The sequence below is a fragment of the Eurosta solidaginis genome, chromosome 1 (genome assembly GCF_040869045.1).
Source record: "Eurosta solidaginis isolate ZX-2024a chromosome 1, ASM4086904v1, whole genome shotgun sequence".
NCBI classification, from domain to species: Eukaryota; Metazoa; Arthropoda; class Insecta; order Diptera; family Tephritidae; genus Eurosta; species Eurosta solidaginis.
The window spans coordinates 69,233,872-69,250,690 of record NC_090319.1 but is presented as its reverse complement, the minus strand read 5'-3'; the positions used below and the strand labels follow the sequence as shown (position 1 = coordinate 69,250,690).

Genomic DNA, 16,819 nt, shown 5'->3' with positions numbered 1-16,819 from the left:
TCAGTGTAATATAGAATCTTTACAGTATAACCTTTCAAAGGTGATTTTAATACCTTTCTAACGGTATAAAAATTTTTGAAATCGGTTGATTAGTTTACGCGTGATATCAAAATATCAGAAAGTAACCAAGAGATGCATTTACTTAAATAAATTAAAAAAAAAACAAAAAAAAAACAACCTTCTAGTTTTCAGGTATGTTATACATATTAAATCTACCTTTCTAAAAAAAATTTTTTTTTTAATCGCTTGGTCTTTGAAGTGTTTTCCCAGTTTGAAAAAAAAAATTTTGAAAAAAATTAAAAAACTTTTTTTTTTTCAGTGTAATATAGAATCTTTTCAGTATATGTTTTCAAAGGTGATTTTAATACCTTTCTAATGGTATAAAAATTTTTAAAATTGGTTGATTAATTTACGCGTGATATCCAAATATGAGAAAGTAAACAAGAGATGCATTTACTTAAAAAAATTAAAAAAAAAAACCCCATTTTAGTCTTCAGATATGTTATATATATTAAATAGACCTTTCTAAAATAAAATTTTATTTTTCAAAATCGCTTGATCTTTGAAGCGTTTTCTCAGTTTTAAATTTTATTAAAAAAATTTTTTTTCAGTGTACTAAAAATTTTTACAGTATATTTTTTCGAAATCTTATTTCAATACCTTTCTAATGATATGAAGATCTTTGAAATCGGTAAAGCCATTCCGTAGTAATCACACTTTAAAAGTACCTATTATCGTCATTTTTCTAATATTTTCGGATTTTTCGATACCTTGCCACGCCCACAATTTTACGAAAATGCAATTTCTAAAAATGAGGTTGTGTTTGGGTGGGTAAGATGTAACCCCATGCAAAATTTCATCAAATTCTGAGGGGGTTGGGTTCAACGCATATTGGATTTGATATGAAATTCATCATATGCGGAATTGGAATACTGCTGCATATTTGTAGGAGTAATAGCATCCCAATGCAGCATATATTTTCATTGTGGGAATAGAACTTCTGTGAATTAGAGATGAGTAATCAAAATTTCATACCTAATTTGGTACTAAAAGTGTACATTTTCGATGCCAATCGCCATTATAAAGGCAAGACATCGAATAATTCTTTAAAGCAAATCCTTTTCGAATGGTTCATACTCTGAGCCTGATTAATGTTGGACTCCGAAAAAATTCAAGAGGGTCGCGGTGCATCGAAAAATAATACCTTCAGCTGAGGTTAATTTACCCATTATTGATTCTACAGAATTCAAATGCATTAGAATCAATCTCGGAATGGGTTGTGTCTATATCGCGGTCTGCTATATCCCACCATCTTCTGATCCTTCGGTGTATATGGATCACATTTTTCTCTGCTCAAAATTGTTAATTCATTAATGAAGCCCATTGATTCGATGATAGTCCTGGTGACTTTAATATCCCGCATGTATTATGGACCATATCTGATCAGAATATTGTACCTATTTCTTCTAACCTGTCCAACAACGAATTTTTAGCCGAAATAACTGAACTTTGCCTTAAACAGATAAATATAATTCCTAACATGTTCGGGAGGACCCTTGATTTGGTATTTGTCGATGATACATCAAAATATACTCTAAGCCGGGGTGAACCTCTTACTGTAGCTGAAGACCCTTACCATCCTTCCCTGGAAATAGCATACGAATTCGAAAGAAATTCTCCGAGTAGCATTGCTACTAAATACGACTCTAGTTTCAGATTTCAATTCGCGAAGGCTAATTTTAGTAAACTTAATCAAACTTTATCTACAGTGGCTTGGCCCAAATATGGTGTTGATATTGACAAAAATTTTTCTGACTTTTATACCACCATTTACGGTATTTTGGAAAAACACGTACCTAAGCGAAAACGTGTGTCTACCGAATCAGTCCAAATATGGTTCACTAAAGAGCTGAAGTCCTTAAAAAACAGAAAATCTCGCTTCTTCAAATTATACAAAAGGTCGGGCTCTCACTCCGATTACTTGCATTACTCTATTTTGCGTCATAAATATTTTGAATTAAACAAAAAGTGCTATAATACGTACATCTGTAAGATGAAAAGGAAAATAACTTGCAATCCGAAAGCTTTCTATAATTTCGTGAACTCTAAACGTAGGGTTAAAGGGTTTCCCTCTGCTTTAAAATACCAGGGTGATTTGTCTAGCGACGATCAAGATATTGCTAATTTCTTTGCACAATTTTTCAAGTCCAACTATTCCAATGAATTTAATACTTTTTCAAATGAATATCCATTTCAGCTTAACTCACTTAACACCATTAATGTTCCAGAAATATATCCGGATGAAGTTTTTTCATATTTAACGTCTTTGAAAGAATCTTACAAGTACGGTCCTGATTTAATTCCTACTTGTTTTCTTAAAAAATGCGCTGAGCACATTTATCAGCCACTAACTGATTTATTCAATATGTCCCTAAAAAGTGGAGTCTTTCCTTCTGCTTGGAAGGAATCTTTTCTCATACCCCTTCACAAAAGTGGTAGTAGGTCGTGTGTAGAGAACTATCGAGGAATAGCAAAGTTGTCGGCCATCCCAAAGTTGTTTGAAGCTATCGTTACCAATCAGCTAACATTTTCCATTTCTACTTTGATTGCAGAACCGCAACACGGATTCTGTAAAGGCAAATCTACCATTACTAATCTACTTGAATTCACAACTCATGTTTCTAAGGGATTTAGAGAAAATCTTCACACAGATGTTATTTATACTGATTTCAGTAAAGCATTTGACAAAGTATCCCACTCCTTACTTATCTACAAGCTGGATCGGCTTGGCTTCCAACCTGGTCTCGCCCAGTGGATCTCGTCGTATCTCTGCGGTCGAACGCAAAAAGTTATTTTTAAAAATACTTTTTCAAATGTCATCGATGTTCCCTCTGGCGTCCCACAAGGCAGCCACCTTGGTCCAATTCTGTTCTTGCTATTTATTAATGATATCTGTACCACTATAAAATATTCCAAAATCTTAATGTATGCTGATGATGTAAAACTTTTTAGGTCTTATGCGTCTATCGAAGAACGTCCCTTGCTTCAAGGGGATTTAAACTGCCTAGTTACTTGGTGCAACGTAAATTCAATGCCGCTGAAACTCAATAAATGCAAATTCATGTCCCTCTCTCAAAGATCTTTGCCAGCAGCCTCTTACGTAATTAATAATTTTTGTCTTCTATCAGTAAACTATTTTGAGGACTTGGGAGTCACGATAGATGCTAAACTTAGTTTCAACCTTCATATTAATGCTACTGTCAATAAGGCTAGAGGTGTTCTTTCATACGTGAAACGGTGGTCCAAAGAATTTAGTGACCCTTATGTAACTAAAGCCCTTTTCATCACCTTAGTTAGACCGATACTAGAATACGGATCAATAGTCTGGAATCCACAATATCGAGTTCATGCAGATAGACTTGAATCAATACAAAAGCAATTTCTACTTTTCTCTTTAAGGAATTTTCAGTGGGACTCTGCGTATAATCTTCCACCTTATACTAGTCGGTTAAAGCTTATCAATCTTCCAACTCTTGCAAGTCGTAGAGAAATGCTAGGCGTTATATTTATGGCTAAACTCCTGAATGGACTGATTTCTAGTCCAATTCTTTTGAACGAAGTAAATTTCAACGTCCCATCACGGGTGTCAAGACATTACAAACCTCTTCTTTTGCGTCAGTGTAGAACTAATTTCGAATTAAATGAATCTTTTCGGTGTTTGTGTCATGATTTTAACACTCATTCTAATTCATTTGATATAACGGATTCACTTTTTACCATAAAGAAAACTGTCTTATCATATCTTAACTCTTAACAAAAAAAAAAAAAAAAAAAAAATCAAATAAATTAAAAATGTTCACTTATTTAACAATGTAGTATATATATGTATAATTTCTATGTAATTTCTAACTGTTATGTATAGTACTCAGCTGATGATTTTTATTCTGTAGCTGAGCAGTTTTAGATCTCGACGCTTAACAAACCTCCGCCTATCAACAACTCGGCAATAACAAATCCGTGCGTCATGCGGATGCGCCCCTCGCGCCGGTCGGGCGGGCTTTGGAGGGTTTAATCCGTTGGGTATTATTATTATTATTATTATTATGAGGGCACTGAGGTAGGAGTGATTCTGAAAATGGAAAAGACAAACAAATAATTTCTTTAAAAAAAACTGCACATTTCTCACTCACGAAGTACGGCCACAGCCTACATACGATTTCTAGCAAGGACGACAAAAGCACTCTTACGATGGGAAATGTCGCGCTGCCTCGGAGACGTGTGCTGGAATACTGTAACTTTTTCAATGACATTCGCCATCGTTTTATGACGATTCGATAAATATATCAATTTCGATGGTCAATAGAGACTTTTTATTGATATACGTTAATCTATGATCAGCTATTATCCCTAAATTGTAAAAGGATACTAAACATTTGTTTAACAGCATCAGCTGTGAATGCAAGTTTCTTTCATTTAGGGCCAGATTATGTATGACGCCGTGCCATTTTGAGTTGCATTCATTGACATTCACATTTACCACTATATAATACTAAAAATTTCACAAAAGCAATGAGGTTTACTTTTACTCACTGAGGTGAATGAATGCCGTTATGTCATACGTATTCTGGTTCACCAGAGAATATACGACTCGTTGAGTTATACATAATATACCCCTTAAACTCAATAAAATTGTCACCAACTAGCTATATCTAAACTGGGGCCAAATCGTAACATCCGTGATCGTATAACTCGCCACGTAAAAATATGATTTTCGAATTATGACATACGTGAACGTACTACTTCGATCGTGATTTTGAATCACAACGTACGTGACGAGTGACTGGACGTACACGTTACGTTCCACTTTCATTCGAACACAAACTGGCAATCGTATACCCACAAATTTCATTGAAAATGTATGAAATTTGTTAAAATATATGAATAAATAAAATATAATAACAAATTTCAAAATCTTATGATTAACAAAGGTGGACTTCACACAAACCAAATCCAAGCCAAAAGTAATTATTGGCGGAATTCATGGCGAAACATCCGCTTTGGTATCGGCTTGCTTCAAATTTAATTTCTCCAGAAAATACTAAAAGCTTCTTAAGTTAAATATCTTCAAGAAACTGCAATAATATGTTGTCACAATGAAATAATACATAAATGATATGCTTATGCTTTGTTTGATAAGTCCAAAGGGTTACTGCACTCTCTTAACCACCTTCGGACTATCTTTTCATCGCCTTCGCTATTACTGGAGCTCAAACAAAACAGTAAAATTGGATCAATCGCAGTTATCTACTTTATTTTTTATATTTTTGGCAACCAATTTGACAGTTCAAAATCTATTGGGAGCTAAAAATACAATCCAACCTAATGTGGATCGTAAACTCGCGTTTTCAATCTCGTCGTGAACGGTTCGCTGAAATTCCTTGCAGCTCAACCACATGAAAAATTAGACTTTATAACATGTGGTTGAGTACAAATCCAGACCGCAAGGAATTTCACAGCGCTACGCGTAAGTAAAATGTTTTCGCGTTAAATAACTAAAAAAAGTGAAACATTTTCAACAAATAACATACAAACCACTCACGGGAAGTGTTAAAATGTATGTATAAAATTTTCGTTTTATACGCAAATTCAGTTGCAAAATCATACAAGTGCTATCGGGCTAATAACCGAAAAAAATTAACTTCAACAAGTAAGGAAGGTTAAGTTCGGGTGTAACCGAACATTACATACTCAGTTGAGAGCTATGATGACAACATAAGGGAAAATAACCATGCAGGAAAATGAACCGAGGGAAACCCTGGAATGTGTATCAAATGAAAGGCATTAAAGAGTATTTTATGAGGGGTGGACGCCATTTAGGGATATAGCCATAAAGGTGGATCAGGGTTGACTCTAGAATGCGTTTGTACGATATGGGTATCAAATAAAAGGTGTTAATGAGTATTTTAAAAGGGAGTGGGCCTTAGTTCTATAGGTGGATGCCGTTTCGAAATATCGCCATAATGGTGGACCAGGGGTGACTCTAGAATGTGTTTGTACGATATGGGTATCAAATTAAAGGTATTAATGAGGGTTTTAAAAGGGAGTGGTGGTTGTTGTATAGGTGGTCGCCTTTTCGAGATATCGCCATAAAGGTAGACCAGGGGTGACCCTAGAATTTGTTTGTACAATATGGGTATCAAAAGAAAGGTGTTAATAAGTATTTTAAAAGGGAGTAATCCTTAGTTCCATAGGTGGACGCCGTTTCGAGATATCGCCACAAAGGTGGAGCAGGGGTGACCCTAGAATTTGTTTGTACAATATGGCCATCAAACGAATGGTGTTAATGAGTATTTTAAAAGGGAGTGGGCCTTAGTTCTATAGGTGGATGCCGTTTCGAAATATCGCCATAATGGTGGACCAGGGGTGACTCTAGAATGTGTTTGTACGATATGGGTATCAAATTAAAGGTATTAATGAGGGTTTTAAAAGGGAGTGGTGGTTGTTGTATAGGTGGTCGCCTTTTCGAGATATCGCCATAAAGGTAGACCAGGGGTGACCCTAGAATTTGTTTGTACAATATGGGTATCAAAAGAAAGGTGTTAATAAGTATTTTAAAAGGGAGTAATCCTTAGTTCCATAGGTGGACGCCGTTTCGAGATATCGCCATAAAGGTGGAGCAGGGGTGACCCTAGAATTTGTTTGTACAATATGGGTATCAAAAGAAAGGTGTTAATGAGTATTTTAAAAGGGAGTAATCCTTAGTTCCATAGGTGGACGCCGTTTCGATATATCACCATAAAGGTGGAGCAGGGGTGACCCTAGAATTTGTTTGTACAATATGGATATCAAACGAAAGGAGTTAATGAGTATTTTAAAAGGGAGTGGGCCTTAGTTCTATAGGTGGACGCCTTTTCGAGGTATCGCAGTAAAGGTGGACCAGGGGTGACTCTAGACTTTGTTTGTACGATATGGGTATCAAATGAAAGGTGTTAATGAGTATTTTTAAAAGGGAGTAATCCTTAGTTCCATAGGTGGACGCCGTTTCTAGATATCGCCATAAAGGTGGGCCAGGGGTGACTCTATAATTTGTTTGTACAATATGGGTATCAAATGAAAGGTGTTAATGAGTATTTTAAAAGGGAGTAATCCTTAGTTCCATAGGTGGACGCCGTTTCGAGATATCGCTATAAAGGTGGACCAGGGGTGACTTTAGAATATGTTTGTACGATATGGGTATCAAATGAAAGGTGCCAAGGAGTATTTTAAAAGGCCGTGGGGCTTAGTTCTATAGGTGGACGCCTTTTCGAGATATCGCCATAAAGGTGGACCAGGGGTGACTCTAGAATGAGTTTGTACGATATGGCTATCAAATTAAAGGTATTAATGAGAGTTTTAAAAGGGAGTGGTGTGAAGGCGTTTTCCAGATATCGACCAAAATGTGGACCAGGTGACCCAGAACATCATCTGTTGGATACCGCTAATTTATTTATATATGTAATACCTGCCAAGATTTTAAGGGTTTTTTATTTCGCTCTGCAGAACTTTTTCATTTTCTTCTACTTAATATGGTAGGCGTCACAACCATTTTATAAAGTTTTTTGTAAAGTTATATTTCGAGTCCGTGGTGTGATGGTAACGTGCTCTGCCTATCACACCGTATGCCCTGGGTTCAACTCCCGGGCAAAGCAACATCAAAATTTTAGAAATAAGATTTTTCAATTAGAAGAAAATTTTTCTAAGCGGGGTCGCCCCTCGGCAGTGTCTGGCAAGCGCTCCGATTGTATTTCTGCCATGAAAAGCTCTCAGTGAAAACTCATCTGCCTTGCAGATGCCGTTCGGAGTCGGCATAAAACATGTAGGTCCCGTCCGGCCAATTTGTAGGGAAAAATCAAGAGGAGCACGACGCAAATTGGAAGAGAAGCTCGGCCTTAGATCTCTTCGGAGGTTATCGCGCCTTACATTTATTTTATTTTTTTATATTTCGCGTCAATAAAACAATCCAAATACCTTACCATGTTTCATCCCTTTTTTCGTATTTGGTATAGAATTATGGCATTTTTTCATTTTTCATAATTTTCGATATCGAAAAAGTGGGCGTGGTCATTGTCGGATTTCGTTCATTTTTCATACCAAGATAAAGTGAGTTCAGATAAGTACGTGAACTAAGTTCATTAAAGATATGTCGATTTTTGCTCAAGTTATCGTGTTAACGGCCATGCGGAAGGACAGACGGACGACTGTGTATAAAAACTGGGTGTGGCATCAACCAATTTCGCCCATTTTCACAGAAAACAGTTAACGTCATAAAATCTATGCCCCTGCCAAATTTCAAAAGGATTGGTTAATTTTTGTTCGATTTATGGCGTTAACAGTATCCTAGACAAATTAAATGAAAAAGGGCGGAGCCACGCCCATTTCGAAATTTTCCTTTATTTTTGTATTTTTTTTGCACCATATCATTACTGGAGTTGAATGTTGACATAATTTACTTATATACTGTAAAGATATTAAATTTTTTGTTAAAATTTTACTTAAAAAAAAAATTTTTTTTAAAAGTGGGCGTGGTCCTTCTCCAATTTTGCTAATTTTTATTAAGCGTACATATAGTTATAGGAGTAACGTTCATGCCAAATTTCATCATGATATCTTCAACGACTGCCAAATTACAGCTTGCAAAATTGTTAAATTACCTTCTTTTAAAAGTGGGCGGTGCCAAGCCCATTGTCCAAAATTTTACTAATTTTCTATTCTGCGTCATAAGTTCAACTCATCTACCAAGTTTCGTCGCTTTAGCTGTCTTTTGTAATGAATTATCGCACTTTTTCGGTTTTTCGAAATTATCGATATCGAAAAAGTGGGCGTGGTTATAGTCCGATATCGTTCATTTTAAATAGCGATCTGAGATGAGTACTCAGGAACCTACATACCAAATTTCATCAAGATACCTCAAAATTTACTCAAGTTATCGTGTTAACGGACGGACGGACGGACGGACGGACATGGCTCAATCAAATTTTTTTTCGATCCTGATTATTTTGATATATGGAAGTCTATATCTATCTCGATTCCTTTATATATGTACACCAACCGTTATCCAATCAAACTTAATATACTCTGTGAGCTCTGCTCAACTGAGTATAAGAATTACTATGTTTTAAAAAAAAAAAAATTTACAAAAATGTGTAAAATTAAACATACATAAAGCTATCGATTTATGTATATACATGCATACCGTTGTGGAAAATAGAATACATAATGTCCCCGAGGACAAACGGAACTTTAAAAAAAATTTAACCAAATACATAAATGTACAGTCATGTACATATAATCATAGTTCACTTAAACTGGCTACAGTATAAAATCAACTACGATGTATATCTTTACTAAAATAAAACAACATAAAAATATTAAAGACAAATTACCGGATTATACATAACGCCACCGTGGATCAACGGAACAAAAAACGGGACTTCTACATAAATGTACATATATGTAATAATGAATCATGCAACCATAAAGTGGACAAAAATACCAACTTATATTGAAAAGAAACAAAAATTGAAACTATGGTGATTTTGAAGATTTGAAAAAATATCAACAAATGAAAGACCTTTACCAAATTAAATTGGACATAAATGCAAATTTAATAAATAACAAAAATACATATAACGGCACCGATAATATTTAACGGGATAGAAAATATCCTCATATTTTAATGTACAGTCATGGACACATGAATAGAGTGAATATGAAAAATAATTACAATAATTTAATGGATAATTAACAACTTAAGTCAATGTGAATATAACCTGGCGTTCTTTTTTTTTTTTTTTGAAATTATTGGAATGTATATAAATTTATGAAAATATGATACCTTATATGACGAATATAAATTTACAAAAATAAGTTTAAGGAATTACTGGCAAAAAAAGCATAAAATAATAACTATAACAAGCGCATTACAATACCTTGTCTAACCTGATTTCAACTTTACAATTAAACAAATTTCTACGATTGGAAGTGCAACTTTATGATTAAAATATTAATAATCTACATAAAGAAAACAAGTCACCACTTGGAATTACCCAAAAAGCTGAATTATTTAACAAATTAACATGACACATGATGACTATATTAACATTGCTATTACAATGGGAGGATGTCTGAAGCCACTGGCTTGGGCATGATGGGGGTACCACTTGCTGGATGGGAGTGAAATTATGATACATACATAAATATATAATTCACGATGAATTGCAAATTTTGAAAAAAGCACATGGCAACAAGCCATATATTTAGCAATTACAAGGAGAAAATTTGTGCTACGGGTTTTTACTTTGCGACATATGTTAGCTGCTTATGCATGTCTAAATGTTGCAAGTATATTACCCTTATACGTTTGTTAACCTGGCGATTTAAGAGGCAATTTAAAGGTCCTCTTGCCATTTATTGGAATTGAAAAATTCAATTCCCAAAACAGGAAAAAAAATGTGGATCGTAAAATTTATTGTGAATTGAAAATAAATTACGTTCGGTTTGCTATCGCATGTTTTAATCCCATTTTGTTTATAAGTTTGACGTATCACGTAATTTTCTTTCATATGGTTGCCGATTCGTGATCGTATATTACGATTCGAGCCAAGGCGAATCTATACCAGGTGGTGGCAAAGCGAATTAAATCAATTCGCCGTGCAGATGAATGTCAAGTCAAAAGAAAATTTTCATAGATTTCGATTAACTGACATTTTGTTGTACAAGGCTTTGTATGGAAAATTATCAAGAAGAAGCAATCAGCTGATGGGATAACACCACCTCTGCTGAATTCGCCTTGATTGGAGCTCTGAGTGAATGAATAGCTCAAGTGAAAAATGGTTACTGAAAATTTTGACCCGTAGTGTTGCTAAAAGTTAGTGGATTCGCATACTAATAAAAATAGTATCCACGATAAGAGAATCAATACCAACCGCTTTGTCGCCTTCAATGCAAATATTGGCAGCCCGGAAAGGAGTTGTAACTATCCTGCTATGTTTGAACTTGAGTAGTACACATTATTTTTTAATTTTAGTCATGTGTTTATTGGTAAAATGTCACAAGTGCACGACATGTGCGCTTTTTAAAAATAAATGCAATATACCATAGCCTATAAAATCGAAAAAATAAAGGTCGATATGTGTTGTTTTGGCAATAAATTGGTCTAGATTAAAACTATACAATGCATTTAAAATGTTTTTGTTTTTCCGCAAAAGTGGACATGTGCTCTTTTAATAATAAAAGATTCAATTAGATCGTAAAAACAGCATTAGTGGAGAAAATCCTATGAGGCAATTTTAATATATGGGTCGATACATATCAAACCTGCCTAAGTCTACCATAAGCCAATTTTGGAAAACGACTGTTCTTTCTTTTTGCGTAATATAATTTATGTATGTAGCTATTTCAAAATTGTATAAATGTTTACTTGATAAATATTAAAACCATTTACGAAGAAAAACCAATGAAAAATTAAACCATGTTTGAAATAAAACAGTTTTAAGGTTAGACTTGGGCGCGTTTGAAATAAAACAGATGGACTTAGTTGTTTTTTAACGAAAATTGATCGGGACATAAGCAGTTTTGAAAAGCGTATTACGAATTGAAAGGTATCGGATTAATATCCTCTTCCTTTTTGCTTTATTCGATGGCAAAATTTGAACACACTCGCTATTATCATCCATTTTTATTTAAACACACTCACTTTTTAACCGTGCAGCTGTAAATAGTTCGTTAAATTATGTCACAAAATCAAAAGCAGAGGACTTAAGCCGGAGTCATTGGTGCCGTATGTCGTATCGCTGTATCCGTATCCCTAACGTAATCAGCTGTTTATCGTTACGACGGTAAACCAAAACCCAATTGGTTGGCTACGATACGGCTACGACCTTAGCGGCACCAATAATCGATTGCATTGATTCTCATAAGATAGGTCGAATCAGCTGTTATAATGCTACCGATACGGTTACCGATAAAGCACCAATGTCTCCAGCTTTAAGTAATTTTGATTTACAGGTACGGTGGGACTAAGGCAGCTTTGAAAAGATGGCTGAACTAGAATGCATTTTTTAGTGTAAGCAATATGACTTGGTCATTAGACTGGGTCGATTTATTAACCGATATCGTGCCATCGATTTTTCGATAGGATTTTGCACTCAAGAAAAAAATGTTCCACTCCACTACGCATACTCGAAAAAATTATTTTCAAGCCTGCGAAAAAAAAAACGGCGAAAGGATAAATTTTTCGACCAAAACACTCCCCAAAACCCCAAATATATATATATATTTTTTTCAAATAATTGTTATCGCCAACGTTTTTACAACAGTTTTTTTGAAAAAAAATTTTTTTTTTGGATTTTGGGAGTGTTTTGGTTGAAAAATTTTCCCTTTCGCCATTTTTTTTTGCAGGCTCGAAAATTGTATTTTTGGGTACGCGTAGTGGAACTTTTTTTCCTGAACCCAAATCCTATCGAAAAATCGATGGCGCAATATCGGTTCACTTTCGTCCATACAAATCGACCCAGGTTATTGGTCATATTTGTTTTTTTCAATATAGAGATTTGTCGGGTCAAAAAATATCGAAAAATTTCATATGTGGACTTAGGCACTTTTGATCGACTCATATGTATGAATACCACTACTATTTTCAGGCCATCAGTACACGAGTACTTTTTTATAGATACATTTTCAACTGCTAAATAACAGCACTGTTCATGCAATCGACATGTTGCGTGTTCGATGTTGCATTGTAACGTCAATCTGGCAGTCATACAAATAATGATTTTCTTATTTCGAAGCAATTTGCTACTGCTCACGCTGACTGCAACAACGGAAGTGTTCATTAAATTTAGTGAATTGTAAATAAATATAAACATTTAATTTATAACAATAACAAATAAGTATTGCAACAATAGTATGATAAAGAAATGTTTAAGTAAAAGCTTTCTATTGAAGCGGCAAAAAGAATGGACAACAGTCGTTTGGTGAATGGTTGAGAAACTATTACAAGTGAAAAATCAATGCAGCAAAGGTTTAAAAAAATTACAATAACAACAAACGTTTGTTCAACCGGTTTTAAGAAAGATATAAAAGAAAATAACAAACACTATGGTTGAGAATTTCGCAAATGAAACTATACACATAGAAGACAAAACATTCCACGTAGGTATGTATGTATCTATGTAACGCTGTGTGTTATAAATCAAAGCGGTGAAAGTAAATAAAGGGCCACACTAGCTGGCCGTCAAGCGCTAAACAACTTTCTCCAAGAGAATCCGTGCAGATGGTGAGGTCGTCATTGCGGTCTGTGTAATACTTCATAACGATAAATTGTGTTATCGATATCGCATGAAAAATGTTAAAATAAGAATTTCAATGCATAAAGCGTCAGCTATCGTTAAGAAGAAAAGTCTGCCGTGCTTTGCAACGACGCGCTAGAATGGCTTGAAAAGTTAAGCGTCCTTCACTACTGAAATTGAATGAACAGTAGTGGAATTCACTAACAACAATGCGATTTGTCGAGATTTTAATTAACGATTTTGTCGCTTGCCTTATCGATTGTACTGTTCACTAACATAGTTTTAACGACTCGAAATAAAGGACATTTAAATTTCGTTTTAATAGTAGTAAGGTGGCAGCACAGCTTAACGAAACCTAAAAAATGTGAAAAGCACAAAAGGAATGCCAAAAATAAATAAATTCCGTATACTAACTGCTTTTAACGCCTCGATTCTGAGCGTTACCGGTAAAATAGTTCCCAGAACATTATGTAACCGAATATCGTTACCAGTTCTTTTATTCGCGATTCTGGCCCAAGTGGTAACGCTGTCATCACCAAGAAACTCACCAGTGTCTGTGGAGAAATTTGAGTGGTAGTTTTCTTCACTTTCACGGTTGCCACTTTGGTCCATTTGGACCAAAAATGGTCCCTTCCAACCCCATTTAGTCCGCTGGTCCCTTTTCTTCAATTTTGGTCCTTTTTAGGCAGTAGCCACGATTGGTACTTTTCTTTCTTTTTCACTCAGGTAAAAATTCATAATATTGCCCAAAAATTCGCCACACTTTCGTTAGCCCCCATATAATTTTGAATTTACTTCAATGGAACTCTCACCATAAAACAATGCTCAGTCAGTAAAATGTACCAGAACAATAACGTTTCACCTAGGATATAATTAAGCCAGTCATTAAAAAGAAAAGTGTTGGCTAACACATTGTCGTTAATTGTTGATGAAATAACCGACTAATCAAAAAAAAAATCTTGTTTTATAATAATATTAATAACGGCTAGATATTTCGATCGGTTATACAACACTATGTAAAATATATGAAAATAAAAATTTCTTCTCGCTTAGCATAGCTTATAGCGAGCACTCTGTCGTGAGCCTAACACTTTCAAAACTTATACAAATAAATTCGATGCATTACTTCTCGTTTGGAACTTTGATATTTAAATATTTCTCACCCAGCTCAATGAGTTCAAGGAATTCCAGGACTATTGTGGTGTTAAGCAACGCAAGGTATTGAAAACTAAGTATCTTCGCACAAGAAATATTTTAACTCTAAGACAGAAGGAAGCAAATGCAAAAGAGATTTGATTTCGGAAGAAATGTTTTGTATATAATTATTTCCGTAGGTGCTAGCAGAATTCCTGAGTCCTGAGATCAAAACTCACGCTTACTGAATCTAGGCTCTGACATTAAGTTTAAACGCTAAGAGAAAAGGTAAGCATCTATAAAAATAGCACTAACAAAATTTCCTAGTTTCATTTATGATTTACTGAGTTTTCCACATACATAGTTCGGCAACACCAGAACGCAAATTTAGAACCGTTTCTTACTAGAACCTAACTGCACCATACATTTTATTTCATTGCAATCAACAACATAATGCTGGAACCAAGAGCTTTGTGACCAAAACTAGGTTCACAACGTTTTATGACTATCCTATGTCAAAATATAGTATCATTTTTGGTTGCATGCCCATATATTTGTTTGTTCAGCTTGAATTAAAGGAAAGTCTTCACTAGGTTTAGTCAAATTTTGTATAGAAACATCCTAAAATTTTGTATTTTATACTAATAAAATAAAACCAAAATTTGGTTCTTTTTTCAATGAATTTTGGTCCCAAATGAAAACACGGTGTGGCAACCGTGTTCGCTTTACTGAAAATGTCTCACTTGTAGATACGAGGTTAACGAATAAACGATGTGTATATGCATATTATGCATGTTAGGTTTCTACATAGGTATATTGTAATTTATTCTGTGAAAGTACATAATGTAAACAAATATGTATAGCAAGAGGCAACACTTTTTTACTATTATCTTTACTTATTTGTGCTTACAATTCTTTATTTTTCAGTTTTACCCTTTTCTGAACAACAGCTGTTGTGTGGTTATTTCGATGTAACCACCTACTTTTGTGGGTAAAAAATTATCCGGCTACTTTCGCAGGTAGAATATCAAAAGGGTGTAAAAGTTGCCACATGATTTCGTTACCGTGGTGAAGAATGTTGTTACCACACTAGAATCGGGGCGTAAAAGTAACTATTGTGCAAGTTTTTACATATTGTAACAAAAGTTAAGTAAATGCGGTATTAATTTGATTTTTTTCTCTGTTGATTTCGCAGTTATTCTTGTACCCCTTAATTGACCATCAAGCTGAGAAATAATATCATGAGCCAAGTCTGGGGTTAGTCGGTACAGATTTCGAAACTCCGTTAAATTCAAATGAAATGGGTTATCTATTTCTCTTTGAAGGTGTCTGTCCACTGGCGATGGACTTAGTAATTCTTCATCTTGTGGTGAAACGTACTCCAAGTACTCAAATGCCATTTGATTTATTAAGCAGCTTTTCCTGTTTAAAAGTATTTAGGTCAACTTCCGATTTTCTTTTTAAATAAAATTACCAAAAATATTAATTTTTTTGGGGTCATACCTGTAGTGGAATTCACTAACTTTTTTAAGGACATTTGCAATCGCTTTATTTGCGAATCGGTAACTATAACGATTTCGTTATTCAGTAGCCATTTTGTATCGATATTCGTTTATCGACGATCAGCTGTGTTGTTAAATAAACGGCAAGTAAATTGGCTGTGTTAAAAATCCAGAAATTAATATTTCTGGCAATTTTAGTTAAAAAAGAAAATCGAAACTTTAATTAAATACTTTTAAACAGGAAAAGCTGTTTTATAAATCAAATGCCATTTGAGTACTTGGCGTACGTTTTATCACAAGATGAAGAATTACTAAGTCCATCGCCAGTGGACAGACACCTTCTTGGAGAAGTAGATAACCAATTCTACTTGAATGTAACGGAGTTTCGAAAGCTGTACCGACTAACCCCAGACTTGGCTCGTGATATTATTTCTCAACTTGATGGTCAATTAAGGGGTACAAGAATAACTGCGAAATCAACAGAGAAAAAAATCAAATTAATACCGCATTTACTTACATTTTGTTAAAATATGTAAAAACTTGCACTTTAGTTACTTTTAAAATAACTTAGTAAACGGAATTTATTTATTTTTGGCATTCCTTTTGTGCTTTTCGCATTTTATAGGTTTCGTTAAGCTGTGCTGCCTTCTTTCTACTATTAAAACGAAATATAAGTGTCATTTATTTCGAGTCTTTAAAACTAAGTTAGTGAATAGCACAATCGATAAGGCAAGCGACAAAATCGTTAATTAAAATCCCGACAAATCGCATCGTTATAAGTTAGTGAATTCCACTACTGGTGTATTCTTGGGAAAATCCGGGTTTTTTCAGCAGTATTTCCAAACAGGAGGTTTG

General features: G+C 34.5%; 1 protein-coding gene across 5 annotated transcripts in view; it reads left to right on the top strand.

Annotated features, from left to right (window-relative positions):
• The first annotated feature begins 5,444 nt into the window (after positions 1-5,444).
• LOC137234493 (uncharacterized) overlaps positions 5,445-16,819 on the top strand; it is a 50,585-nt gene continuing 39,210 nt past the window's right edge. Inside the window, exon 1 of one of the 5 annotated variants that reach the window (XM_067757998.1) lies at positions 5,445-5,524. In XM_067757998.1, coding sequence (XP_067614099.1) covers positions 5,476-5,524 — 49 coding nt within the window. In that variant the 5' untranslated portion in view covers positions 5,445-5,475. Of the gene's footprint in view, positions 5,708-12,835; positions 13,196-16,819 lie in introns of those variants that run through there. The other 4 variants (XM_067758000.1, XM_067758002.1, XM_067757994.1 and 1 more) reach the window with 4 other exon arrangements.